This window comes from Myodes glareolus, chromosome 19, assembly GCF_982192425.1.
Source record: "Myodes glareolus chromosome 19, mMyoGla1.1, whole genome shotgun sequence".
Taxonomy (NCBI): domain Eukaryota; kingdom Metazoa; phylum Chordata; class Mammalia; order Rodentia; family Cricetidae; genus Myodes; species Myodes glareolus.
Window position 1 is genome coordinate 63,728,524 of NC_142044.1, and position 26,587 is coordinate 63,755,110.

The 26,587-nt window shown below is 51.6% G+C and overlaps 1 protein-coding gene across 8 annotated transcripts; it reads left to right on the forward strand.

Moving 5' to 3' along the window:
- Window positions 1-1,885: 1,885 nt before the first annotated feature.
- Pou6f1 (POU class 6 homeobox 1) lies at window positions 1,886-26,587 on the forward strand. 8 transcript variants are annotated; one of them, XM_087899296.1, is made up of 12 exons: window positions 1,886-2,166; window positions 3,435-3,528; window positions 7,019-7,111; window positions 8,762-8,957; window positions 15,044-15,160; window positions 16,217-16,442; window positions 16,956-17,209; window positions 17,736-17,864; window positions 18,422-18,625; window positions 21,475-21,616; window positions 22,356-22,524; window positions 23,211-26,587. In XM_087899296.1, the coding sequence occupies exons 4-12, from the start codon at window positions 8,781-8,783 to the stop codon at window positions 23,554-23,556; spliced, it is 1,764 nt and encodes a 587-aa protein (XP_087755422.1). In that variant the 5' UTR covers window positions 1,886-2,166; window positions 3,435-3,528; window positions 7,019-7,111; window positions 8,762-8,780; the 3' UTR covers window positions 23,557-26,587. The 8 variants fall into 8 exon arrangements, with proteins under 8 accessions (XP_087755422.1, XP_085534729.2, XP_087755423.1 ...); XM_085678598.2 differs by having other exon boundaries at window positions 1,888-2,166; window positions 15,039-15,160; window positions 16,959-17,209; XM_085678600.2 differs by having other exon boundaries at window positions 1,889-2,166; window positions 15,039-15,160.

The following is a 26,587-nucleotide window of genomic DNA, read 5'->3' on the forward strand; positions in this document are numbered from 1 at the left end:
TGAAATCTAAATCCACACAGGATGGTGTTCGGAGATAAGCCCCTTGGGAGGTGAGTAGCTCATTGGTGCACCGAGAACATTTCCTAATCCCTGGCCGCCACCGCGGGAGGGTACTGCCTGTGAAGCGGGATCCTGTGTCCTGGGTCCACCATGATCTTCAACGCCCCCTCCCCACCTCTTGAAATTTAGTGCTGAGACCATAGTTGTAATTAATTAAGATTTATTTTTACTTACATATTTGTATGTGTGCCAAGCATGTGCAGTACCCACTAGGAAAAGGGTCCAGGTCCCCTTAGAGCTGGAGTTCCAGGTGGTTGTGAGCCACCCTCTGTGGGTGCTGGGTCCTGAACTCGGGAAGAGCACCAGCCACTCTTAGCCACTAAGCCATTTCTCCAGCGTCCTCCCCACCCCCTTTGTTTAAAACAAAATCTTCTCATGGCCCAGGCTGGCCTGGGAACTCATATGTGACCAGGCTGGCCTCAAACTCCCGGGTGCTGGGATTATAGGCACCTGCTGTCACTCACAGCTTAATGTGTAGGTGGAGTCTGACCTCAGAGCTGGGTTGAGCTACATCCCCATGTTTTTTTTTTTCTGAGTGGGGTGTGTGTGTGTGAGTGTGTGTGTGTGTGTGTGTGTGTGTGTGTGTGTGTGTGTGACTTTGTTGTCCATGCTCAGACCATTCTCAGCTTCTTCAGTAGCTGGTCCTACTGGTGGGGACGGTGCCAGGACGGCCGGTGGAAGAGCTGGGATGAAACTCCAAACTTTCTGGTACTTGTCCACCTAGTTGCAGCGCCTCCTCACTGGCCCCAGGAAAACAGCGACAGGCCCACCTCTGCCGCAAACTTCAGTGAGCAGAGACTCTGGGTGCCAGCAAGATCTAGGCAGCCTGGAGTGTAGCTGCTGGTCAAAACCACCCGGTACCGCTCCCCTCTCCTTGGCTGGGCTATATGCTTCCTTCTCTTGGGGTTTTAAGGAACTGTCTGGCTAGGGCTTTACTCTCCACTCCCTTTCTCCTAATGCTGCTTCTGCACCATCTACCTCCAGGTCATCCAAGAAACGTGGGTGTGGGTGGGGTGAAGGGAAACATGAGATTGACAACAAGCCGCTTAACTGTTGGAATCCACCTTCTCTGGATTCATTAACCTCCCTCCTCTTCTCCCCCCTCCCCACCCTTTGGTCTTCCTTCCAGTTGTTCATTACCTCCCAAACCTTCGGTCCCCAGTCCCCCTCATCAGCCTTCCCTTCCCTTCAAAGCCTCCCAGCACCATGACCACCGAGCTTGTTTTTCTTTCTCTATTACACCAAACTTTTTCTTTTCACACCTTCTCGATCCTGAGTAGCCAGCAGGCTGTGGTTAGGAACCCGCCCCACCACGAAGGTGGGAAGGTGAGCGGCTCCGAGCGTTCGGGACCCTGGTGCCCTCTGGGATGTACCACGAGGGTACAGCTGCTCCCCAGGCCCTGCTCCGCTAAGCCTGAGCGTCGTCCGCGTTCCCACTCCTTTCCCAGGCTGGAGGATAGACGTGAGGTTCTCCGTTGAGAAAGGCAGTTGACTACCGGGAGAGTCACAGCTGGACACTGACCCAATCCTCGGCTGCAGGGAAAGTGACCGAGACTCCAGTAGACTCCAGAGCTACTCTCAGAGATGGTCGAGTCAAGTGACCCCACAGGCCCTGGGTTCTAGTCCCGGCGGGGCCTGGGGTTCCTCCCCACCCCCACGAGCAGTTCGCCGCTCCCCAGACCCCCTCCCTTTCCTGACCGCCGCCCCCGGCGGCTGGCGCGGGAGGTGCAGCATGCGGCAAAGCGCTTTGCATAAATTATGCTCATGACGCAGCAGCTAAAAAAATCCAAGTAGCAGAAGGAGGGAAAAGGGGGGAGGGAGGAGGGGGCGAGGAGGGGACTGCACCTGGCCGCCCCCGCCCCCGGCGTCCCGGCCCGCGCGTGGCCCGCAACCCACCGCTGCTCCGCTCTGCCAGCCCCGGCGGTGGGCCCGGGGGGCGGCGGGTCCCGAGTGACTCTGGGCCGAGCGAGCCGGGCCGAGTCGCTCCGGCTTCTTTGTCTGCGGGCGGCAGCCTCGGCCGCGGCCCCCTGGCCCGGGCTGGGACATGAGTGTCTAGTCGGTGGCCGCTGGGCAGCCGGGGAGCGGGAGGCTGGGCTTCGGGCTCCGGTGAGTAGCGGGGTCCGGGGCGGGGAGGGCTTTGCACGGAGGGGGAGGGGGCCGGGCAGGGGAGGTTTCGGATTTGGTTAATATGCAATGCCCGTAATTAGCATAATTTATATATTTATGATAAAGAGGAAAAAGGCGCCGGGCCGGGGCGGCGGGCTGCGGCCCGGGAGGCGGGAGCTGTGGGAGCTGACGGCCGCGCGCTGTCCACTTGAGGCCGCAGACCCCGGGCCGCGCCCTGGTCCCCCGGTACCCCGCGGACACCCGTGGAGGGGCGGCCGCCAGGAGGACGCTCTGCCCTAGAGTCCGGGTGGGGTGTCGGGAAGAGGCTTGCAGAGCCCTGGAGACCCGGACTCTTGGGTTCCGGCGACCTGTCACCACTCCTCCGGAGAAAGGGCGGCAGGGACTCTGGGGTAGAGACCTCGCTGTTGCTGGAAGGATGGGGAAGTGGTGGGAGGGTCACCGTCGACCAGAGCGTGAGCACTTCATAAATATTTAATGACAGTATTAGTATTAATAATGTCATAAAATGGGCCCCGTGTGTCCTCCCGGGACATTTGCACCTGGCAAGGCCGAGGGCTCTCCAGAGTGGCTTCTCACCCACTTGAGCGCTCAGATCGCCGCCTGGGCTGGGCTGGAAAGCCTAAAACCTTTATGGAATAGTTCCTGCGGCTGACAGGAGGAAATAAAAGCTTGTCAAGAAGCCTTGCTAGGCCAAACACAGGAAGCTCTAGCAGAGATGGAGAAACTGCAGCCTCTTTGCTCTAAGTCCTTGCTCGTAAAACAGAAGGTTGATCCTCAGTTCCATAAGTTTATATACCTCCTCCTGTCACTTTGGTAATCCACGCCACTGGCGAGAGGTGCTCTGGGTATAGTGGCATATGTTTTGATTGAAGTTGGTGCTCAGGGTGATGTTTGTGTGACCCGGGACCTCTTTACATATGGACAGTAGAACTGCATCCTATTGGTTCTATAACCAGCAAGGGCCGAGCAAAGACAAAGCCCCACCTGTCCAGGAGTGAGCAAATGGGTCATAAACACCAAAACAAACCAGAGAATCGGAGAGGGAGGAGGGGAGAGAGGAGAAAGAAAGAGAGGAAGGGAGGGAGGGAGGGAGAGAGGGAGGGTAAGGAAAAGGGAGAGAGGGAGGGTAGAAAGGAGGGAGAGAGGCAGAGAGAGGGAGGGAGAGAAAAAGAGAGGCAGAAGGGAGAGAGGGAGGGAAGAACGGAAGGAGGGAAGGAGAGAACACTGGTTTTCTTTTCCTCTTGGAGGCACTACCGGCAGCTAAGGAAAGGTGAGACTGTGGCTCAGAGCTGTAGCCCCAGCGGAGGGGATGATGAAGCAGGAGCATCACAGATTTACATGGTGAGACTGCCTCAAAAACTAAAGACACACAAAAGCCCAAACCAAACATCAACTTCAATAAATACAAAACAGAAAGGGGCACTGGCTAGCCGGCTCCGCAGGTAAAGGCCTTTGCTGCCAAGCCTGCCACTGGGTGTTGGATCTCTAAACCTCACATGGTAGAAGCCGAGAACTGACTCCCGCAAGTTATGGGCTGTGTCCCGGGCACACCGTGGCCCTCGGGTTCCAGCACAGTATACATACACAGACTAAGTAATAAATGTCAAAAAAGAAGAAAAGCAGCAAATGTCAAAAACAAACAGGGAGAACCAAAATTCAGCAGCAGCAACAAACGAAACAAAGAAGCCAGACAATGGTGCCGCACACCTTTAATCCCAGCACTCAGGAGGCAGAGGCAGGCAGATCTCTGAGTTCAAGGCCAGCCTGGTCTATGGAGTAAGATCCAGGACAGCCAGGGCTATGCAGAGAGACCCTGTTCAAAACAAAACAACAATAAGAAGAAAAACAAAAGAAAGGAAGTCTGGAGATAGAGCTCAACAGTAGAGAATATTGCATCTGTACCAATCACACACACACACACACACACACTTGAACATGTGCACACATACATGCACACACGCAGCCTAATGATGGTAAGGAGAAAATACATATCACAAATTAGAAGAAACTGGCACTATAGCCGGGTGGTGGTGATTCACACCTTTAATCTCAGCACTCTGGAGGCAGAGGCAGGTGAGTTCAAGGCCAGCCTGGTCTACAAGAGCAAGCGCCAGGACAGGCTCCAAAGGGATACAGAGAAACCCTGTCTCAAAAAACAAACAAAGAAGAATAAGAGGAGGAGGAGGAGGAGGAGGAAGAAGAAGAAGACGAAGAAGAAGAAGAAGAAGAAGAAGAAGAAGAAGAAGAAGAAGAAGAAGAAGAAGAAGAAGAAGAAGTTGGTGTTGTGTGTGGTACTTAGTGATGCAGCACTGACCTAGCATGCTCAAGGGCAAATTCAAACCCCAGGAATGAAAATTTAAGAAACAGAAAAGAAAGAAACGTGTTTTCTAAAGGTTCTCTGCTTCAAGGAAAAAGGAAACACTGAGTGCTGAGTGTGGTGCACACACTTTTAATCCCAGCATTGGAGAGGTAGAGGCAAGCTGACCTCTGGGAGTTCAAGGCCAGCCTGGTCTACAGAGCGAGTCCAGGACAGCCAGGCCTATGCAGAGACCCTGTTTCCAAAGAGAGATCAGCAGAGAGAGAGAAAAGAGAAAAGAAAAGAAAAAAATCTGGCATAAACTCATATTCCCCTCCGGGCTTAATTACTATACCATTATAGCACTAGTGCTTGGCTGTAACCCAGCGCGGAGCACAAGCCCTGGGTCCACCTTCCTGTCCCATAAGTAAACAAGTAAGTAAAGTCATAATGGTGATCATTTACATTTTATACTATGTTATGATTTGAAACGTTTTGTATGCTTGCTTTGTTTCAGTTAAAATAGCGGCAGTAATAGAACTGGGGATGAAACTCAGTTGGGATAGCGCTTGCCTAGCCCACATGGAGCCCGGGTTCCGTTCCCAAGGCCAGATTAACTTAGTATGTGCACCTATAACTCCAGCACTTGGGACTAGGAGTCGGGAGGACAAGAAGTTCAAGGTCATCTTCAGTTAGGTAGGGAGTTCCAGGTCCGCCTGGAATGCATGCAACTTGTCTCAACAAGCAAACCAGAACAATAATAGTAACACTCATAGTGCCTACATACTAGGCCCTATTGTTATGTAAATATTACCAATTTAAAGCTGGACATAGCAGCACAAGAATGTAGTGATCACTTGATTAGCCTAGCGATGTAGAAAAACCCTGGCCAAAAATGTTCCCTTGGGGGCTGGAGAGGTGGCCCACAGTTGAGAGCACTTGCTGCTCTAACAGAGGACCTGTGTTCCATTCCCAGTGGCCACATGGCCCCTCCCTACAAAGAAGGAAAATCTGTAGAGAAAGCCGATGAGGGGCTCCCAGGGGCTGGGGGATGCGGGGCCAGTGGAGTTCCCTTGGGTCACTGAAAGTGTTGGTGAACCAGAAGTGTTCCTGGTTGCACAGCATCGCGAATGTTCAGAATCCCACCGAAAGAGATGCTTTAAAACCCTGAAAGTGCTGGCCCACAGCGCCAATCCCAGCTCTCCGGAGTCAGAGGCAAGTGGCCCTCGGAAGTTCTAGGCTAGCCTGGTCTACGATGAGCACTTGCTAGTGCGCACCAAGCCTTGAGTTCAATCCTTGCATCACAGAGATGCTTAAGCTGGTGAGCTCTCTGCCGTGTGGCTTTGTTTTTGTTGGGGCTGCTGTGACAAAGTATGGTAACTTGTGTAGCTGGTCAACAATAGAAACTCATGGCTGCTGACGCTGGAGGCTGGAAGGCGGAGGTCAGGTTATCTAGTGAACCTGTTTCTTCTGCCTGGGAAGCCTGCCTTCCTGGTCTCACCTCCCAGACACTCGAATCTCTTCCGTCTGTCACCTCGGGGCTTATGATTCCAACAGATGAACTGAGAGAGATGCAAGCTTTCAGACCATAGCAGAATTTTACCTCAGTTTATAAAAGGTTTGTGGGACTTTGGATATAGTGCAGTGGTAGAACACTTGACTAGTTTGTTTGAGACCCTAGATTCAATCCTCAGTATGCCAAAAAAAAAAAAAAAAAGGCAGTAGGGGTAAGAACAGTGTTCTGGATTTCCTCAAGGGTGACATGGTGACGGTAACAGTCCCCAGAGTAGAGATGAGTAATACGTCAGTGTCACATAAAACACTCGTCCTCTAGCAGGTACTCAAATTAAATGACAGTTGCCTTTTCTCCTACACAAATGTCTAACCTGTTTGCCTACTTTTTAAAAGATGACTCCAGCCAGACAGCCTGTCCTCACGTGGGGTTCACCCACTCTTGCCTCCTGCTCCTGGCCCCCCATGCCACCACTGGGAATACATTGCCTCCTGTGTACAGGACAACATGGTCCTTGGGCCATCCCTGCAGAGTCTCTCAAGAATCCACCTCCGAATCGGAGGCTCCAAGGGTTGTGGGGAGGGGCCTAGGAAGCGGCATTTTTTGGTCTAGCTTCAGAGAGTCAGAGAACCAGGTTGAACCCTCTCTACTGTCTCTCTTCAGGAAGCTGCTCAGGGAAGCACTGATGTTCAGAACCCTCCTCTCGCCTTTGCCCAGGGTTCCAAGTGTCTCTTAGCTCCACCTTGGACTCTTGTGGGTGTGCTGTCACCAGCTGTACTGGGGGACCCCAGGGACAAATGACCTCCCTCTCTCCTTTGCCTTCCTAAACAGATCTTCTGGGTTCCCCTGGGTATGGGCTCTCCTGGGATGCTAGAGTCTTCAAAATTTGTAGCGTCTTGCTTTGTTTTCTTCTGTGTTCTCGGGAGAGCCTGGCTTCTCTTCTCCTATTGTTCTATTTCTGACTTTTCTAGACAGCCTGGCAACTTCAGCGCAGGCTCACCAGCCTTTGCTTTCCTACCCAGAATGCACTAGGTGTGGACTGGCACCCACCCCACCCGGCAGTGACCATGGATCCTGGAGCTGGCTCTGACTCATCTCTGACTGTGAATGAGCAGGTATCTCCTGGGGGTGAGAAGTGGGGGTGGTGAGGGTCGTGGCCTGAAGGGTGATATGGTCAGGGAGAAAGACATAAGGGGGCCTCTGTCTGTCTCTTATTAAAGTTTATGATCACTCGACCTGCCCAAAGGAGTGTCAACTAGGATTTCTTGGGCAGAGTTTGGGATCTTAAGTTGCAACTTTGAAATTAAAATTAAACTCCACTGGGGGCTGGAGAGATGGCTCTGCATTTAAAAGCTTCGGCTGGTCTTGCAGAGGACTTGGCCTTGAGTCCCCACACCCTCAGGCTACTCACAACCTAGTTTCAGAGCATCCGATGCCCCCTTCTGGCCTCTGCAGGTACTACATGCATGTAGTGTGCAGATATGTATACATGCAGGCAAAACACCTATACACATAAAATGAAAAGATCTCAAAAACCTGTTAAAGTACACAAATACATATACATGTTTGAACAGCTGACTTCGTTTTTCTTTATGCTTCTATGTATTTTCTGTGATTTCTGAAATAACTATGCCTTAAAAGAAGAAAATAAATCAGCATCCCTTGAAATGAAATTGTAGTGAAATCCCCCAGGTCAAGGTTGAGTCTGCCAAAGGAACCTATTGTGGTATATATTCATTCCTCTTGATGGGTCCCGGAAGCCTTTTCTGGCACAGTCTGTGGCTGAGCCAGTTTCCAGGGTGCAGGGCTGGAGTGGTGCTAGCCACTATTGATGACGGACACAAAGCTTTCTCATGTATGGGGTTCACTGGGGAGTCTGAAGGGCCAGGAGGGTGCAGTTCAGTGATGGAACAAAGAGCTCTGTGCAGGTGTTTGAGCGGGGACTCATGGAAGGTGCCCTCGCTGTTTGAGAGCGCCGACAATGGAAATGAGGTCCATGGGATACAGAGTAGGGTGAGGCAGGAGATATGGCATCTGGTGATTCTTGACCCTTCTTTGGGGGACTTAGCTTGCAGGGAACTTCTGGTATCTGAGTTTTAGAAGTTACTCAAGGGTTGGAGAGATGGCTCCGTAGGTAAAGCATTTGTATGTAGCATAGACAGTCCGAGCTAGATCCTCAGGACCCACATAAGAACGCTGCATGCGGTGGTGCATGCCTGTAATTCAGCCCTCCTCCAGGGAGGTAAGAGAGCCTCCTGAAGGAAGTACACAGCAAGGTGAAAGGAGGGAATCCCTGAAGGTGCGTGAGCACTGTGTCATGCATGTATGCGTGCACACACAAGAGCATGCACACACACACACACACACACACACACACACACACACCATTAATGAAGACAAATTGCAGAACACTGTGGAACACTCACTTCCCACACTCCCGCTCTGGGAGCCTCCGGGTGGTCTCTAAGGGAAGTTAGGACAGATTTCTTCCAGGTCTCTAGTACCTCAGTATCCCAAGAGGATGCTCTTGCAGGCTCCAAGGATGAGCCATTTTCCACCTCCTGAGCTAAGTCCAAGATGGGGAACAAACAGAAATGTCTCCTGTGGCACCTTTCTTTCTGCTCTTAGAGCCTGCTCCTTGTTGGGAATCGGGGACAGTAGCCTGGACCAAATGCTGGCCCTCTCAGAGTGCCCGTTCTCTGGATGAGAACTCCACATCCTGAACCCTCCCATCCCCAGAGCTGTCCCCCATCCTCTACTTGCAGGTCATTGTGATGTCAGGCCATGAGACCATCCGAGTACTGGAAGTCGGGGTGGACACTCAGCTCCCGGCTGAGGAGGAGAGCAAAGGACTGGAGAGCGTGGCTGCTGACAGCTCCCAGAGTAGAGGCCCTGCGGAAGCTAGCGAACCTGCTGCTGAAGCTGGGCCTCGTGACCCAGACCACTCTGCAGAGACAACTGGTATGAGGCTATCATTAATCTGCCGCTTCCCTCTCATGGCCCGGGTGGCCCAGATGACACTAAGGCCTTGTCTTCCTGCCCTTTTGGCAGCCTCTGGCCACAGTCCATAATGCTGACCAGTTTCCAGGAATACCCTGCCCTCCTTGTATTTAGAATTGGGTTTCTTTGCACCCATGCTGAACTGAGATGGCTTTGGGTGAGGATTGGCACGCCTGGCCTAGAGAGGGTCCTAGGTCTACACCAGACTGTCCAAGCCGGGGAAGGAGAGAGACTCTTGGGATCCCACCAGCTCTCCAGCTAACTCCCGTTTGTAGCAGAGCTGGGAGATCCCAGGAGCCAAGAATGGAGGGACTCGTCCATTCTCAACTTGTCTCCCTTGAGCTAAGGATCAGATTAGGTGATACCCGACATTGCCTGCCTCCCTTCACTGGGTTTATGGGTGCTGTCCTTCACCACTGACGCCAGGGTGTGAAGTGAGTTCTCCTGGCCTGAGGCAGTTGGAGAGTGGAAGCCATGGGGACTGAGCTGCCAGCACTGGCGCAGTTAGCAGTGGGCGCTGTCCCTTGTCTTCCTTCGCCAACACCTTGCAGGGCAGCTGCTGCATTTTGTAAGGATCCTTGAACCTCCTTGCCACTTTCCTGAGTCCCATGATCCATCTCTGTCAGCCTTCGGCCTTTCTTTCTTTTTTTAATTCTCCGACAGTCTTATACCTGTGTATCCTGAACTTTCACCTTCTCTCCACCGCTGAAGCCCTTCTTCTACTTGGCTGTCTGTTTTTTTGGTTTTGTTTTTTTTTTTTTATTTATTTTATTATGTATACAATATTCTGTCTGTGTGTATGCCTGCAGGCCAGAAGAGGGCACCAGACCCCATTACAGATGGTTGTGAGCCACCATGTGGTTGCTGGGAATTGAACTCAGGACCTTTGGACGAGCAGGCAATGCTCTTAACCTCTGAGCCATCTCTCCAGCCCCTTGGTTTTGTTTTTGTGTTTTTTTTTTATATATATTTTTAAAAGCCACCGAGTTTAACTATCATTGCTTGCATGAGGATGTGTGAAAGGTTAGGTACTGGAATGTGGACAACTTACTAGTGGCTATACCACTGAAGGAACTGACCAGTACTTATTCATGGCCCATAGTTCCTCAGTAAGGGGTGGGTTGAACCCCTTGCCGGTATATGATGTATTGGTGACAGGTAACCACAGCTACAGTTAGCCCCTAAGTGCAATAACTGTCGTGTCCAGAAAGCAGACTCCCAGCACCCCAGAGTCTCTGGCTCTTCCATTCCAGCCTCCTCTTCTGAGCTATCCCCTAAGCCTAGGCGGGCGGGGGGGGGGGGGAGGGGGACGGGGGCTGATCCAAATGTCTCACTTAGGACTGACCAGCTCAGGGTCTCTAACTCTCCATGCCCTGACCCTCTGTAAGTCTGGATCAGCCCCCACCCACTGTGTTCACTAATGTCACGACTGGCAGTTGGGTCCCGTATCATAGTGTCCTTCTATTGCTCCTTAACCTTCCCCGTACTGGACGTCGGTGCCCAAGCTCTTGGCAGTCTGTGGCTTCACTTACTGTTTCCTCTCTGAGGGAAAGAGAAAGAAAAAGAGCACTCCGCCCCCCAGCCTAGGAAACTCTGTTCCAGTATGGTGGCCAGGATGAACCCCCTGCTTCTAAAGGAAAGGGCTTCAGAGCTGGGGCAGGACAGACAAGGACGCTGTCCCTGCCATCCTTTGGACTCACAGGGCCATGTGGAATGGACTCTTTTTTGAAAAAGTTCAGGGGGGTTCTTGGGTTTATCCACAGTGCCTGTTTTACCCATTTGCCCATTTTCTTGACCCCATTTTTTTCTGGTGTCAGGATTCTCCCCTGACCCAGACCTGTCCTCTCTTAAATCAACTGCTCACACCATAGCACAAGCATTATAGTGGTGAGCGTCTTCTCTCGTAGATGGCTTCCTCGGAGTCAAGGAGTTTGAGCCGGGGCAGTCGGGTGACAGGGGTATTTGAGTGGGACTGTCTAAGTGGCTGTCAGCGGAGACTGAATGGGTCCTTTCTGTAGCTGCAGTATTAAGACGGGACCACTCCCATCAAAACAAGTCAAGTAATAGGAACCTCAGGGTGAAGAGTCCAGTGGCTCGTGTCCCTCCAACTACGCTCTCGTCACACACTCTCTCCATTCTTGTGGTGCTGGAGGGGAGACTCTGGAATGTGAGACACCTTCCCGTGTTCTTTCATTTGCTTCTTTTCCATTAATTTTTCTTAGATTTATTTATGTGTGTGGGTGTTTTGCCTGCATGTATGCACGTGTACCGCTTGTGTGCCTGGAACAGTCAGAGGTCAGAAGAGGCCATCAGATCTAGAATTGGAGTTATAGATGGTTCGCTTTACAGAGTCATCGTGTGGGTGCTGGGAACTGAACCAGGGTCCTCCACAAGTGTAGCCGGTGCGCTTAACAGCTGAGCCATCTCCCCATGCCTTGGTATGCCCATTTCCTGTGCTGACTTGGTCTCACACATTTGCTTTGGATTCGGGCCCCTCTCGGCTATTTTTTATCCTCATAAACAGTATTTGTTTGAATATGTTTGTACTGATCTTTATTTTTTTATAACATGGTCCACTAAAGTTTCTTTGAAGAAAAGCTGCTTGTTAAAACTGAGTGTTGTGGCACATGACCCTAATGATGGTGCTGAGAAAGCTGAGGCGGAGCGTGCTGAGTCTGAGACCCGCCTGGGCCGGGTAGCGAGCGCCAGGATAGCACCGGCTATAGCGTGAGACCTGCCTCGGAAAAACAGAGTCACTTGTTGACATAGAAGGAAATTTTAAAAAGATCCCTTATTAACAATAAGAAGAGAAGGCGGCTGGGCATGGTGGCGCATGCCTTTAATCCCAACACTCAGGAGGCAGAGGCAGGAGGATCTCGGGTTTGAGGCCAGTGTGGTGTAAACAGGAAGGAGAGACCCTGTGTCAAAAAACAAAGAGCGAAGGGGGAGGAGGGGGAGGAGCACTGGCTTTAAGGTGCTGCTCTCCTGATAAACCAGAAAACGGCGCCAAGGGCCTGAGCTGCGGCTGGCTGGTGCAGCTTGTTTAGCCTGCGTGAGATTCTGGGTTCAATCCCCTCCACCACATGCAAGTGGGTGTGGTCACACACCTCGGTAATCCCAGAAGGTGGGGTCATAAGGAGTCTGAGCAAAGAAAAGAACAGTGATAAAGGTGGAGCCAGATATGCGGACCAAGCCTGTAATCCCCACCTTGGAGCGCTAGGCCGGGCTGAGGCAACAGGACTGCTGAGGAGTCAAGGCTAACCTGAGTTCAATACCAACCTGGGCTACAGTGCGAGACTCCCGGCTCAAAGGGGAAAAAACAAAAGCGAACTAATCTAAACTCAGTGGTATTGTGTAGAAATAAATGTCCCGTCTTTCTGTAAAACAGGCTGGTCTTGAACTCATTGGGAATTCTCTGTTCTCCTGCCTCAGCCTCCTACATAGTAGGGTTAGAGAATCGCACTGCTGGCTATGGTCCCGCTTTGAAACTGAGCCCAAAAAGACCAGTGTTTCCTTTCTCTGTGGTAGGCTTTTATCCCGATCACATTCCCATTTTCTGTGCTTGCCTCCACTGATTTCTTATTTACGTGTGTGCACGCACACACATACAAACATGATAGGATCACATGTGGAGGCCAGAGAATAACATACAAACTTGGTTCTCTGCTGCTTCCAGGTGGTTCTGGAGATGGTACTCAGGTTCGACTTGTTGGCAAGAAGGCTTACCTGCTCGGCCATGTTGTCAGCCCCACATTCCCATTTTCTTAGGTTTCATTACATTTTGTCCAACATAATGGGTTTCAGTTTTCCTATATTCAGATCATCCTGACTGCCCTTGTTTTCTCCGACAGTTAATGACCTGCCTTCCCTTCACAGAAGAGAGGACCCTGACACTTGCTTTTCTTTTTCTGGTTTGTAAGGCCTGTGTCATATGTGTGTCTCCAGTTCTTTCAGCTTTCTGGGTTTTATTATTAGGTTCTGGGAACAGTTATAGGCTTAGGTTAAGTTGCTTTAAAACAAAAACTAAATCTCCCAAGCACAAAATAACATAGGCTGGGACTGCAGGGCTGGACAGGACCCTTAAGGTGGCCTAACAGTGCCACCCACTCTGCTGGGCACTCTCTTCCATAGGAGCTTTAAAGTGGGATTGGGAAGGGGGAGAGAGATTGATTAACTGATTGATTGGTTACTGGTCTTTATTCTTGGCTTTCCAATTCAGGCCTGGGCCTAGAAATAAATGCCCAACCAGGGCATACTAAGAGCCTATGTCGGAAATTAGGTGGTGGTGGTGCACGCCTTTAATCCCAGCTCTTGGGAGGCAGAAACAGGCAAATCTCTGTGAGTTCGAGACCAACCTGGTCTACAAGAGCTAGTACTAGGGCAGGCTTCAAAGCTACAGAGAAACCCTGTCTCAAAAACGAACAAACAAACAAAAAAAACCCAAAAACAAACAAAAAGAAGAAAACCATGCCATGTGGTGGTGGCACACACTTTTAACCCCAGTACTCGGGAGGCAAAGGCAGGCAAAGCTCTGTGAGTTTGAGGCCAGACTGGTCTACAGAGCGAGTTCCAGGACAATCAGGACTACACAGAGAAACCTTGCCTCAAAGGGAAAAAAAAAAAAACCCTAACCCACTTATATGTCCAACATTCATCACCCAATAACTAAATTCTACTTTTTTACTATTTGTTTGCTTGCTTATTTGGCTATCTATCTGCCATCTATCTATCTATGTTATCTATCTATCATCTATCAATCTTTACCTCTATGTATGCATGTATGTATGTATCTATCTACTATCTATCTATCATCTACCTATCATTTATCTATCCTCTATCATTTCTCTATTCATATATCATCTGTCATATATTTGTGTACCTATCTATTCATCCACACATCCATCCATCCATCCATCCATCCATCCATCCATTCATCCATCTATTCTCTATCTATCCCTTTATCTATTTTCAGTGCTGGGGATTGGACCAGACAAGCACAAGCAGTCTACCATCTACTATCTATCTATCTATCTATCTATCTATCTATCTATCTATCTATCTATCTATCTATCTATCTATCATCTATCTATCTATTATTTATCCACCCATCCATCCATCCATCCATCCATCCATCCATCCCTCCATCCAGGCAAGCAGTCTACCATCCTGCTGCATCCCCAGTCTTAGATTCCTATTATTGTCTGATTTGTGAAGTTATAGTTTTTGTCTCATTGTTGCGGACTGTTAGGAGGTTTCCTGGCAGGGTACCCCAATTCCTGAATTGGCCAAGTCAGAGGAGGTGAAAGCTTGTAGTTCCTGGAACATTCTTTTGGAAACTCATAGCAACCGCCCTTTTTGAACAGCAGAGAAAAACTGAGTGGCCCAAGGAGCTGCCGTGACCCTACAGTGTGACAATGATGTGCCCGGTTTCCAGGGATTTTGCTCTTTTAGGACTTGCCTTAAACTTAGGGCTTTGGAAACACACACACACACACACACACACACACACACACTAATAAAAAAAACAAGGCCATATGAAAGAGAGTAAGGAGCTGAATAATGGAGACTTTGGAGAGAGGAAAAAGAAGGGGGAAATGATGTGATTGTTTTCTAATCTCAAAAAATAAAGGAAAGAATGAGAAAGAACAAACACTGTACATGATTTCCAAAGCCTCTGAAATCATGGCCCAGTCACTGTCTGAGCCTAGGACAGTGGCTATTTTCTCTGAGTTCTGACTTTTCCATCCATGACATACTTTTGGTTCACACTGCTACGTGACAGACCACAGTGTCATGCAGAGCCCTCCCTTCCACAAGATGTGGGAAGACGGTACCTCGCTTCCTGGTCAGCCCAGGGTTCTCTAGCCTCCTAGGTAGTACTAGCAGCACTTGGGGAGCTGCCCCATGGGCCAGGGAAGGCTACCAGCTGGCCCGAGACTTTATGCAGAAGTAGAGCACGGGGCTGCAGACTGGATGCTCTGGTCACCCCTCCACGCACACCGGGCTCACTCCTGTCCTTCTTTCTCTCAATGTCACACGAAGTGAAGTCGCTGCCCGGGATCCCTCCAAGTTCTGCCCCAGCCATTGCCACCTTCAGCCAAGCCCCAAGCCAGCCTCAGGCATCACAGACCCTGACGCCACTGACCCTACAAACTGCCCCCCAGGTAAGGGCCACATCCGGGAGCCAGACAGAGGGCAGTGGGGAGGAGCAAGCATGGGGTGGCCGTGGGGTTGGAAACGGCATGAGGCAGGGCAGGAAGGAAGCTGTGGCTTGAGGGAGGAAATCTCCCACTAGGTATCCCCGGGCTCCCCTGCCCCAGATCAGGGAAGAGGATGTGCATGTTGCTGGACAGCTTCCCTGGGTCCCAGAGAGTGTTAGGGTTAACTCTTTCCTGGGTGAATTTGTGCTTATCTACTAATGAAATGAGTGAGCGCCCATGTCAGCCCCTTCTGCAGAGGAAGAGTTAATGGACTGTCTAGTCTTCAGTTAAGTTATAACACCGCCCAACCAATGAAGGGGCCTGTGGAATCCCGGAGGCCAGTGGAGCCTGAGTGACCTCTGCTCGTGCAAGGTTTCCGGCCAGGATGCCCTCCACTAGAGCCTCTTGGAGGCCTTTGTGGGCCCTTGACCACTTGGGAGCGGCTTTGGTCCCCGTTCCCTGGTGCACTGAATGGCCAGCTCTGAAAACACACGTACGAGTGACATTGCACCAACCGAGCAGGTTGTACTTAGGGCTTTGGAAACACACACACACACACACACACACACACACACACACACTAATAAAAAAAACAAGGCCATATGAAAGAGAGTAAGGAGCTGAATAATGGAGACTTTGGAGAGAGGAAAAAGAAGGGGGAAATGATGTGATTGTTTTCTAATCTCAAAAAATAAAGGAAAGAATGAGAAAGAACAAACACTGTACATGCAAACGCTCCCCAGGGAAGGTCTAAGAGGCAGCACACTGCGGGCTGGGCGGAGGAGGTCCATGCACCCTGACCCCTGGGCGGCTCTCTGCAGGCAGGATAGTCTGGTCCAGACACCGTGGGTTAGGCTTCAGCTGGGGCTCTTCTTGCTTTCCTCCGGCCTTTGTCCCACTGCCCTCAGAATGCTTGCTTATGCTCAGCTGGGTCCAGGAGGCCCCTCGTTTGCACTGTGGATGTTGATTTTATTTTTTTAATTTTTTCTTTTCTTTTTGAAATCTTGTTTGCTTTTGCAGGTCTTGACTCAGGAAAACTTAGCCACAGTTCTGACAGGAGTTGTGGTTCCGGCAGGGGCGGTTACTCAACCTCTTCTTATCCCCATCAGTATTGCAGGTCAGGTGTCTGGGCAGCAGGGGCTGGCCGTGTGGACAATCCCTACAGCAGCCGTGGCTGCCCTCCCTGGACTGGCCGCTGCTTCTCCTACCGCGGCAGTCTTCAAGCCACCGTTAGCTGGGCTCCAAGGTAACGGCAACTCTCCCCAGGACTGCACCGGGCCCCTACCACCCTACACTGCCGCCCCTGCACGTGTGCTTACCATGTTGGACTCAGAGCCTGCAGTCCACCTGGGGTAACAACCCTGGATTCTGGATCCAGTGTCATAGGCACCCAGCCACAGAGCCGCTGCACCGCCTCGGGACTCTAGGCCAGGACACCAGGCTGGCCAGCAGGCCTGTCTTCCTGCAACCAGCTGCTTGAGACTGCCCCTCCCCCCACCAGCATCCACCCCATGACCAGCAAGATGGACTGCAAGAAAAGTCAACATCTGGTTCTCGAACCTACATGTCTGCTGACCCAAGGGAGGGGGGATGAGAGATGTTGGCATGTGTCAGCCCTTCAAGAATCAAGGGAATTGCAGCTGCCCCACGCCCAGTGCCCCCAGTGCCCTGTCAGTTTCATACCAGATCCCTTGGGACTGGAACCATGCCGGGTCACGGCTGGGCCCTTGAGCGCCTCTGTCTCTGCCTTGCTCCATAGCAGCTGCCGTGCTGAACACCGCTCTCCCAACACCTGTACAAGCTGCCCCACCAGTCCAGGCCTCCTCGCCCACCCAGCCCCGGCCACCAGCTCAGCCCCAAACGCTGTTCCAGACCCAGCCGCTGCTACAGACCACGCCTGCCATACTCCCACAGCCCACTGCTGCCACCGTCACCGCCCCCACCCCGAAGCCAGTGGACACCACCCCGCAGATCACCGTCCAGCCTGCGGGCTTCGCGTTTAGCCCAGGGATCGTAAGCTGCTGCCCTTACCCAGGGCTCCGAGGGATGGACCAAAGCTTGGGCCAAGGGTGGAACTTCCCCCACAGTGGAGGACCAGCCCCTTGAATACAGCCATTTCTGACGTGTCAGCAAAGATGGGCTCCTTGCACCTGTCAGCTTGTCCTACCCAGATCAAAGCAAGCAACGACTGGAGAAATGCTCCAGACGGAACTGCTGGACCAGCCTTGGGGGCGGGGCACACAGGGGCAGCTCAGCTTCATGCTGGCATCTCTCGGGTGTGGCTCTTGTTTGGGAGCAGAGAATCAGGCATGACTTGGGGGCACGTTTGTTCTTTTAGTCTGGTCTTCTGCCCTCTCAGACATAATTGGAAAAGGCAGGAGTCACTGTTCTGTGACTGTGCCCCTCCCCCGTTCCCTGATATCCGGTACTTGCCCCTCCAGCCTTGACTATTTAGCCAGTGGACACCCTCAGCCCTCTTTCCTCTCTCTGGTCTTTCTTGCCCCTTGGGCTCTGAGCAAGGCTCTTCCTCTACCCACAGATCAGTGCTGCCTCCCTCGGGGGACAGACCCAGATCCTGGGCTCCCTTGCCACGGCTCCAGTCATTACCAACGCCATTCCCAGCATGCCGGGGATCAGCAGTCAGATCCTCACCAATGCTCAGGGACAGGCAAGTGGTCAGAGCAGGGCTGAGGGGCGGCGGCTGTGGGGCGGCTGGCTAGGAAGGGCTGCTGCTGACAGCCGACGTGAGTCCAGGCAAGAGTGTAGTCGCCCCTCCACCCTGCCAGTGCTGGCTCTAGTGGGGGATTTTATCCACACAGTTCCCGCTTTGTGATCGGGCCTCACGCTCCGTGCTTTCTCATGTGTTATCTCACTGAGTGCAAACCTCTCCGGGGATCTTTTGTTTTATGGGAGAGAAGGGTAAAGTTCAGAACTACTAAACCCCACAGCTCACATGTGGCAGACTAGCAGAGTTTCCAGTTCTCTGATATACAAAAAAACTTTCACCTGCCCCATCCCAGCTCTAGGGAAAGCAAAGAAAGGAAGCCCTTGGGTGTGAGTCCTGTACTCTGTCTGTTGAGGAAGCAGAGGACAGAATGCTCAAACAGCTTCTCAGAGTTAGTCTCTTTGCCCGCAACTCTGGGGATGTGAATTGTATGACATATTATGTGACCCTGTATGCCCCACACCCCTCAAATTTGGGGACCATGCCTTATTTTCTCCCAGGTTATTGGAGCCCTTCCATGGGTAGTGAACTCGGCTAGTGTGGCCACACCAGCACCAGCACAGAGCCTACAGGTCCAAGCCGTGACTCCCCAACTCTTGCTGAATGCCCAGGGCCAAGTGATTGCAACCCTAGCCAGCAGCCCCCTGCCTCAACCTATGGCTGTCCGGAAGCCAAACACACCGGAGTCCCCTGCTAAGAGTGAGGTACCAGGGCTGGGGGTATGGATGGGCACAGGAAGGCAATACTGTGTAGCATGGCTACTTCCTACTGAAACTTCTGGGAGAACAAGGCGCTTCTCAAAAATTAGGAGCCCCCTTCCCCAGCAGAAGGCTTTTATGAGTTCACACATACCCTGCCCAGGGAAACAGCTCCCATTCTCTGGCCGCTACATACATGTGTCTGTGCCCACAGAGGTCAGAGAGGACGGGAAATGACTGAGCAAAGCAGATTGGATGCTGATCATCCTTTGGGGAGCAAACTGCTAGAGAAGCCCTGGGTGGTGAATTCTGCACCACCACACACTGGGCATTTTGACTCTTCTTGGTTTCCATTCTAGAAGAGATTTTGAGTGCCCGTTATGTTCCAAATGCTAAGGATGCAAGAATGACTGGGATTGCTGTCTACCTAGGATGCCTTAGGTGTGAGGGAGGCATGTGTAAGGACTGCAGTACCCACCAGTGAGCCCTGACAGAATGGGGTCAGGACAGCTCCAGAGAGGAAGGATGAGTTGATGTAGCAGGTGCTGTCTCTGGGAACTGGACAAGCATGGTAGCCAGAGTGCGGTTCTCTGGCTTGTGCACTGGGGTCTCCTGCAGGGATCTGCAGGACGGTTCCCAGATGACGCTCCCATTAGGTCCATGGTTGTCTAATACTATATGTTTGCTTCCAAGAAACTTGTAAATGACCCCTTAGTCTCATCTGGAAGAGAGTGGCTATAAGAATTCCTACTTCTGCTGGGTGGTGGTGGCACACGCCTTTAACCCCAGCACTTGGGAGGCAGAGGCAGATGGATCCCTGAGTTTAAGGCCAACCTGGTGTACAGAGTGAGTTCTAGGGCAGCTGGGGCTGCACAGAGAAACTCTGTCTCAAAATGACAGAAGGGAGAGAGAGGAAAAAAAACAAAAAAAGGCTTAAGTTTGGGAGCTGTAGAGATGGCTCAGCAGTTAAGAGCACTGGCTGTTCTCCCAGAGGACCCAGGTTCGATTCCAGCACCGACATGGAAGCTCACAACTGTCTGTAACTCCAGTTCCAGAGGACCTGCCATCCTCATATAGACATATATGCAGGCAAAACACCTGTGCACATAAAGAAAAAAAGATTTAAAAAAAGCAAAACAAAATTGCTACTTTTGCCGTGCATAGTGGTACACATGTGTAATCTCAGCCTGGGATATGTAGGGAGTTCAGCTTGGGTTATGAGATCCTGTTCTAAAACACAAAAACAAAAATAGAACAAACAAAAATCCTCTCCAGAAGTTTAGGAATATTACACCAAGGAACTGACACTCCGGTGCACGATTAGATTTGTGATGGTGGTGCTGACCGTGTCCATGGCAGGACCTGCTGCCGGGCTTCCAGTGGCTGACAGATGTGCTTCTTAGACCCGCTCCAACTGACAGGTGTGCATCTTAGACCTGCCCCAACTGACAGGTGTGCATCTTAGACCCTCTCCAACTGACAGGTGTGCATCTTAAACCCGCCCCCAACTGACAGGTGTGCATCTTAGACCCGCCCCCAACTGACAGGTGTGCATCTTAGACCCGCTCCAACTGACAGGTGTGCATCTTAAACCCGCCCCCAACTGACAGGTGTGCATTTAGACCCACCCCCAATTGACAGGTGTGCATCTTAGACCCGCCCCCAACTGACAGATGTGTATCTTAGACCCGCCCCCAACTGACAGGTGTGCATCTTAGACCTGCCCCTAACTGACAGATGTGCATCTTAGACCCGCCCCTTTAAGTTTTTCCTTTTTTTATCCGTGCTGCTGGGGATTGAACCCAGGGTCTTGTTCATGCCAGGTACAACATTTTTGCGTGGTTCTCTGAGCCCTAGTAGTTCTAGGGAAAACTAAAGCCAGGTCCTGGGGATTAAGGGGTGGGTTTGAGAGCTAGCAGGAGACAGAATCCAAAGAACAGAAAATCCAGGAAAAAACTGCATTTCCCAAAAAGCTTATGGGTTTTTTTAAATTTTGTTTTGGTTTTGGTTTTTTGATGCAGGGCATTATTGTCTAGCCCTAACCATCCTGAAACTTACTATGTAGCCCAGGCTGGCCTAGAATTTAGAGCCCCACCCGCTTCTGCCTCCCGAGTGCTGGGGCTAAAGGTGTGGCACCACACTGGTTGGTTTTGCTTTAAGTCATACTAATAATGCTATTTTCAGATATTTGTAGTTTGTCCTGACCATAAATAAGATACATAACTTTAATTAACATTACAACACTAAATAAAAATCAAAGCCAGGCAGTGGTGGCACACGTCTTTAATCCCAGCACTCGGGAGACTGGAGTTTGGATCCCCTGCACCCAGGTAAATGTTGGGTGAGTGTGGTAGGTAGTCCTGTGTAGCCCAGCACTCAGAAGGCAGAGGCAGAAGACTCCAGAATCAGGGTGCCAGCCACACTAGCCAGCTACATCAGTGAGTTCTGGGCTCAACTGAGTGAGACTGCTTTGGTGAACCCTTAATATCAGCCTCGGATCTCCACACTCATGTGGCACACATGTATACCTACATACATGCAGACGTGTACACATATAACACAGATTCGTGAGAGAAAAAATAAGAATTAAGACAGGTGTGGTGATACATACCAGTAATCCCAACATTTGGGAGGTGGAGGCAGGAGGATTATAAATTTGAGGTCAGTCTTAGACACGGAGAGAGAGCAAACCCATCTCTTGTAAATGTTATCAGGCAGCTTCTAGTTCTGCTTTTGGTGGGCGTGCCTGGGTAGCTCAGAATTTCTTGTCCATTTCTCTCCTGGTGCTGGCTTGCCCAGGGATTGCGACCCCCTAAGTTAGGCACGGGTCATGGAGCTTGTGTCTCTTCTCATAGGTGCAGCCTATCCAGCCGACGCCGGCTGTGCCGCAGCCTGCCGTGGTCATCACCAGCCCGACCTCAGGAGTCAAGCCCTCTGCTTCAGCTCCCATTCCAATCACCTGCTCCGAGACCCCTACCGTCAGCCAGCTGGTCTCGAGTAAGTGACTGGAAGAAGAGGAATGTGGATCTGGGGTACCGGGAGCACCTCTAGTCCCAGCTGCTCTAAGGCTGGGACAGGAGGGGCCTTTGAGTGCAGGAGTTGAAGGCCAGCCTACTGAGGCCCTGTCTCATATCAGTCCATAAATTCCTGGTGTCTAAAAGGAAAGGGTAAAGACCCAAAGGAGAAAGCTGGTAACTCCCAATTTTCTTTTCCATTTATTTGTTTGTTTGAGATTAGGGGTGGGGTGTGAGTATCCACGGTGTGCATGTGGGTCCCACTCAGGTCTTTAGGCTGAGTGGCGAGTGTCTTTACTCACTGAGTCTCTTACCCTCTACCAGGAGGTGGCTTTCTTACTTCCTTTCCTGTTGGAGTGGCTGTGAACATGGTGGAAGTGGAGGCTGCTTAGCCGTCCATCTGGTCACGCTTTGCCACTGACTAGCTCAGTGTGGTCTCACCCAGTTCTGAGAAAGACAGATAGCCAGTAGTTGTGCCTGGGACCAGACTAGGGAGCGTGGGAGAGGGTGAGCAGTTAGACCTGGAAGAACTAAGAATAGACCACCTCAGTAGCTTGTTCTAGAGCCCTTTCCTGCAAGTCCTGCTTGGGGGGGAGGGCGCGGAGATGAGGGTCTGTTGGTAGATGTCCCCACCCCCTTTCCTACTCCAGGCTAGACCCATGGCCCAGAGAAGCATGATGGTTGTCTTCATGTACTCATTCTGGTCCTTCCCTCTGTCCCAGAGCCACACACCCCGAGCCTGGATGAGGACGGGATCAACTTAGAAGAGATCCGGGAGTTTGCCAAGAATTTTAAGATCCGGCGGCTCTCCCTGGGTCTCACACAGACCCAGGTGGGCCAGGCTTTGACTGCAACAGAAGGTCCAGCCTACAGCCAATCAGCTATCTGCCGGTAAGTACGAGTATCCCAGGATAAAGCCAGGACCTGCTGCTCCGTACCATAGCCAGCTGTCATGGGAATCCGGGCATCCAGTCCCTTCCATGTTTCCCCTCACAATGACTCCTCCCAGATAAGGAAGACTGTCCTGTCGAGGGCATGGACACTTGGAGTAGCCAAAGACTGACCAGGCCTTCTAAAGTTTAGATTGACTCCAATCCTGAGTATTTAGATGTTCACGGGAGGAAGGCCACTGAAGGCTCCTAGCACGAGAGAGTTATGACTTAGAAACGTACTCTGTCCTGGCCCTGGGCTGTCAGTCCCCTGGTGTACTCCTGCGGCCTGCCAGGTCAGCTCGGCTTGAAGGTGCAGCAGGCCTTGTTCTGAGGCTGCCGTGGGAGCAGTGAGAGGAGAGTGCCTTTCCTCATTTGGGTCTTTTGATGATGAGTCATTTGGGACTTCAGTCATTTGGGGGTGAAAGTTCTGGTTAAGGCAGAGCGTGCTGTCATTTACCTGCCTACCAGAGGCTGTGGGCATCGCTCCTTCGTGAGGCCTGGGATATGGAAAGTCTGAGGAATCTGGGCTTTGAGGGGCCAGGAGGGTGGAGACACTGAGGAGGGGAGCCGCCCCTGCGAGTAATGTTCTTTCCTCATGGGACATGTATGGAAGAGCAAGCCACACTATCTCTGCTCCTTCTCCAGGTTTGAGAAGTTAGACATCACACCCAAGAGTGCCCAGAAGCTGAAGCCGGTTCTGGAGAAGTGGCTGAATGAGGCGGAGCTCCGGAACCAGGAAGGCCAGCAGAATCTGATGGAGTTCGTGGGTGGTGAGCCCTCAAAGAAACGCAAGCGGCGCACCTCCTTCACGCCGCAGGCCATAGAGGCTCTCAATGCCTACTTTGAGAAGAACCCCCTGCCCACTGGCCAGGAGATCACCGAGATCGCTAAGGAGCTCAACTATGACCGTGAGGTGGTACGGGTCTGGTTTTGTAATCGACGCCAGACGCTCAAAAACACCAGCAAGCTGAACGTCTTTCAGATCCCTTAGGGCTTCCTCTCAGCCCTTGTTCCAGCACTTTCTACTGTCCCCTCAGCAACTGGCTGTTGTCATGGCGGCGACAGTACCGTGTGCAGCTGAGCTTGCCCTAGGTCATGAGACTCCACCTGTGCATGTGTGTCAATGCCTGCCTCTTCTGCCCAATATGTCACACCCTGGGGAGGCCCAAGGGGCTGCATGAGAGCCCTAGGCTCTGGGCTGGGCACATGGAAGGAGGGGATTTATGGCGTTCTCTCAAAAAGCACTTTGCCAACATGGTTTCTGAAGGGTATATTTTGGTTGGGAACCAGAAAGGCTCTGTCTTTGGGGCGGGGCTGTAGCAACTCTTGGGGGCCACTGTGCATTAGCCCTTGTTTTTGGTGGCGCTCTCCACCCCTTGCCCTGAGCTCCTCCGAGGTTGTGCCAGTGTGACAGCTCACCCAGTGGAACCTCAGCCTCACACTGCCCTCTTTTACTTTTTACACGGGCACATTGACCCCCGTAAAGGACCAAGGAGATGAAGTTCAGAAGTGTGACTCACTGTTTGCCTTGACCTCCAGCAGAAAGTTCTAGAGCTGTGGGGTCAGATGCTGGGAGGTTCCTCCTGGGGTCCTGGGGGTGGTGGGATTGCACTAATGCAGAACCCTTCCTCTGCAAACCAAGTGGGAAGGGAAGCAACAGCGAACTCTCCCAGCCTGGAGAGTCTTAGGTCTGTTGCAGGTCTGGAATTTAGTAAATAAGGCCATCCGCCCAGATTTTAATCTAATCGTCATCTGTGACTGTCTCCCAAGAAAAGCTCTCTAGGGAACTGCCAGCTTGGGAACATTTCCACTGCCCGCTGACGCAGGCAGCTGCAGGGGGCACGGATACCCTCTCTTATGCCCATACCCATCTCAGTCCAGCACTGAGGTCTCTTTGGAGGAACACATTGAGTGAGAAGCCAGAAAGCAAGGAGCCGGAGTGAGGAGGAGGGCAATGTCCAGAAAGATGATGGTCCAGGAAGATGTCTAGTTGAGGCTGGCGTACCTCTCGCTTTCTTTGTAACTTCAAGTCTTCGATGTTGAAGTTTTCACTTTGTCAGAATGCAGACCAAGTCTGTGTGTGACAAGCCCCGTGCCGCTCTGCCGTGCTCCTCTGAGCCAAGAGTGCCCAGGCCGGGATGGACTTTGCCTCTGTAGGTGATGGCACGCTGGGGGCTAGCATCATATTCAAGTCACTGGGTGAGCATCCAGCCACTGGGAAGCTGGCCAGTCCCTTGACTTCAATGTGTTGGCCAGAGAATGTAGCTCGGTGGGAGAGAACTTAGCGTGTACAAGGCTCCAGATTCCGTTTCTAGCACTGAGGGGGAAACAATCAGTATTTGGTTTCAGGAAGTCAGGAAAGAGCTAAGATAATGGCTTGAATGACCCCAGAATTGCCACCGAGACTGTCCTGCTCTACAAGGATAAGGACAGCCAGACACTACGCTTTGGTTTGGTTTGTTGTTTTGTTTTTTGAGATAGGATCTCACTTAGTCCAGAGTGACTTGAAACTTGTGGTTGAAAGTGACCTTGAACTCCTGATTGACCCTTCTGTGTCCACCTCCCAAGTGCTGGGATTACCCCGCGCCACGGTGCCACCACTCCTGGCTCTTCTCCACTCTCAGCCTTACAGAGCCTGCTGTCTAGACGGCCACCTTGCACCTCATGTGATCTGTCCTGAGGAAATGACAGTCAAAGACACGTTACCTTCTCTGCTGATCACAGTACAGGGACACTGAGGCCTAGTTCCCTCTCCTCTCTGTCCCCTTTCCTCGTGAATACTAGTCCCTCTTGGGTCCTGCAGTGCCAGTGTGGAGAACCAGCTGGTAGCTCTCCAGTGAGTGGAGACAGTAGTATGCTGAATTAACACACACACTCCACGGCATTCAAATCAACCGAACCTGCTGGGGTCTGCAGGGAATAAGGAGGCAGGTGCGCAGCTCTCCTGACTCTGCCTCCCAGGACAGAGTGTCCCTGGAGGGGGAAGGCCGTCTCTTCGACGACTGTGATTGTCAGCCTGCTTCCGTGTGATGGGAAGTCAGGAGGGTACTGCACGTGAGTTTTCAGTGTGGATGCTTACATCTTGGAGCTTATCAAGTGACTCACTTGAGAAATTATATGCAGCTTTTCTTGCTCAAAACCTGCACTCAGGAGTGCTGGTTTTTTGTGGAGTGGCATGTTGTATGAAGTGGTCATGACGTGGCCATGCAGGAGGATACCATCTGTTCTGTGGCATTACAGGGAAAAATCATGAACAACTGATCTAAATTAAACCTGGCCATGCTTTCTCACCCTGCCCTTAGTCTAAACTTGTCTTCCCAAGGCTGGGCCAGAGTAAACCATTTTCTCCTGTGTAGGAAAGATGCATTCGGAACAGTAGGAGAGCCCGGATGTTTACAGGCTGGACTTCCCAAATGCGAGGTGCAAGGTATGCATAAAGTATCCCCAAAGTATAGTTCACTTTGACCTATGAACTCTGCCTCTGCTCCCCAGTCTGAGCCACTAACCTACAAGGTAATTTTCGTTGTTCTTTGGGTTTGGGGAGCATTAGACTCTGAAAAAAGAGTTAACAGTTTTATTTTGAAAGCACCCTCCTGGACTTCAGCCCACGCCCAGTGGCGCTCTTGCTCTGGATGACAGGAGAATGGGCAGAAAGCGGTCAGCTCTGGTTGGCCAGTGTGAAGTGGCAGGAAACTAGCAGTGTCCGCGGCCTGCAGTCAGCTGTGCTCTTTGCTCCTGCGCTAACTATGGCGTTTTTTCCCAAGCAAAGTCCAGAGAAGGAACTGGTCACGTGAACTGTAAATGCACTTGAGTGTGGAATGAGAAAGCCTGATGTGTTTGTGTTCTTGAAAATCCAGTCACCTGCCTGTGCCCAGGATCCCTCTCTGCCTGCGAGGCCAGATTCTGTCACTGAAGTCCTGATGGTCTCCACTCGTGGGGCACTGCCTCTGGAAGCTGGGGAGAAGAACAGGGGAGAAGCACTTGGTGTAGTTGTGTGAATAAACACTATTTTTTCTTTTGTA

What these genes read in the sequence shown, in the direction of transcription:
- Pou6f1 (XM_085678600.2), top strand. An exon ending in AGTCCCCTGCTAAGAGTGAG is followed by an intron (nt 18,626 to 21,474) that starts GTACCAGGGCTG and finishes CTCTTCTCATAG; the next exon opens with GTGCAGCCTATCCAGCCGAC. An exon ending in AGCCAATCAGCTATCTGCCG is followed by an intron (nt 22,525 to 23,210) that starts GTAAGTACGAGT and finishes CTCCTTCTCCAG; the next exon opens with GTTTGAGAAGTTAGACATCA.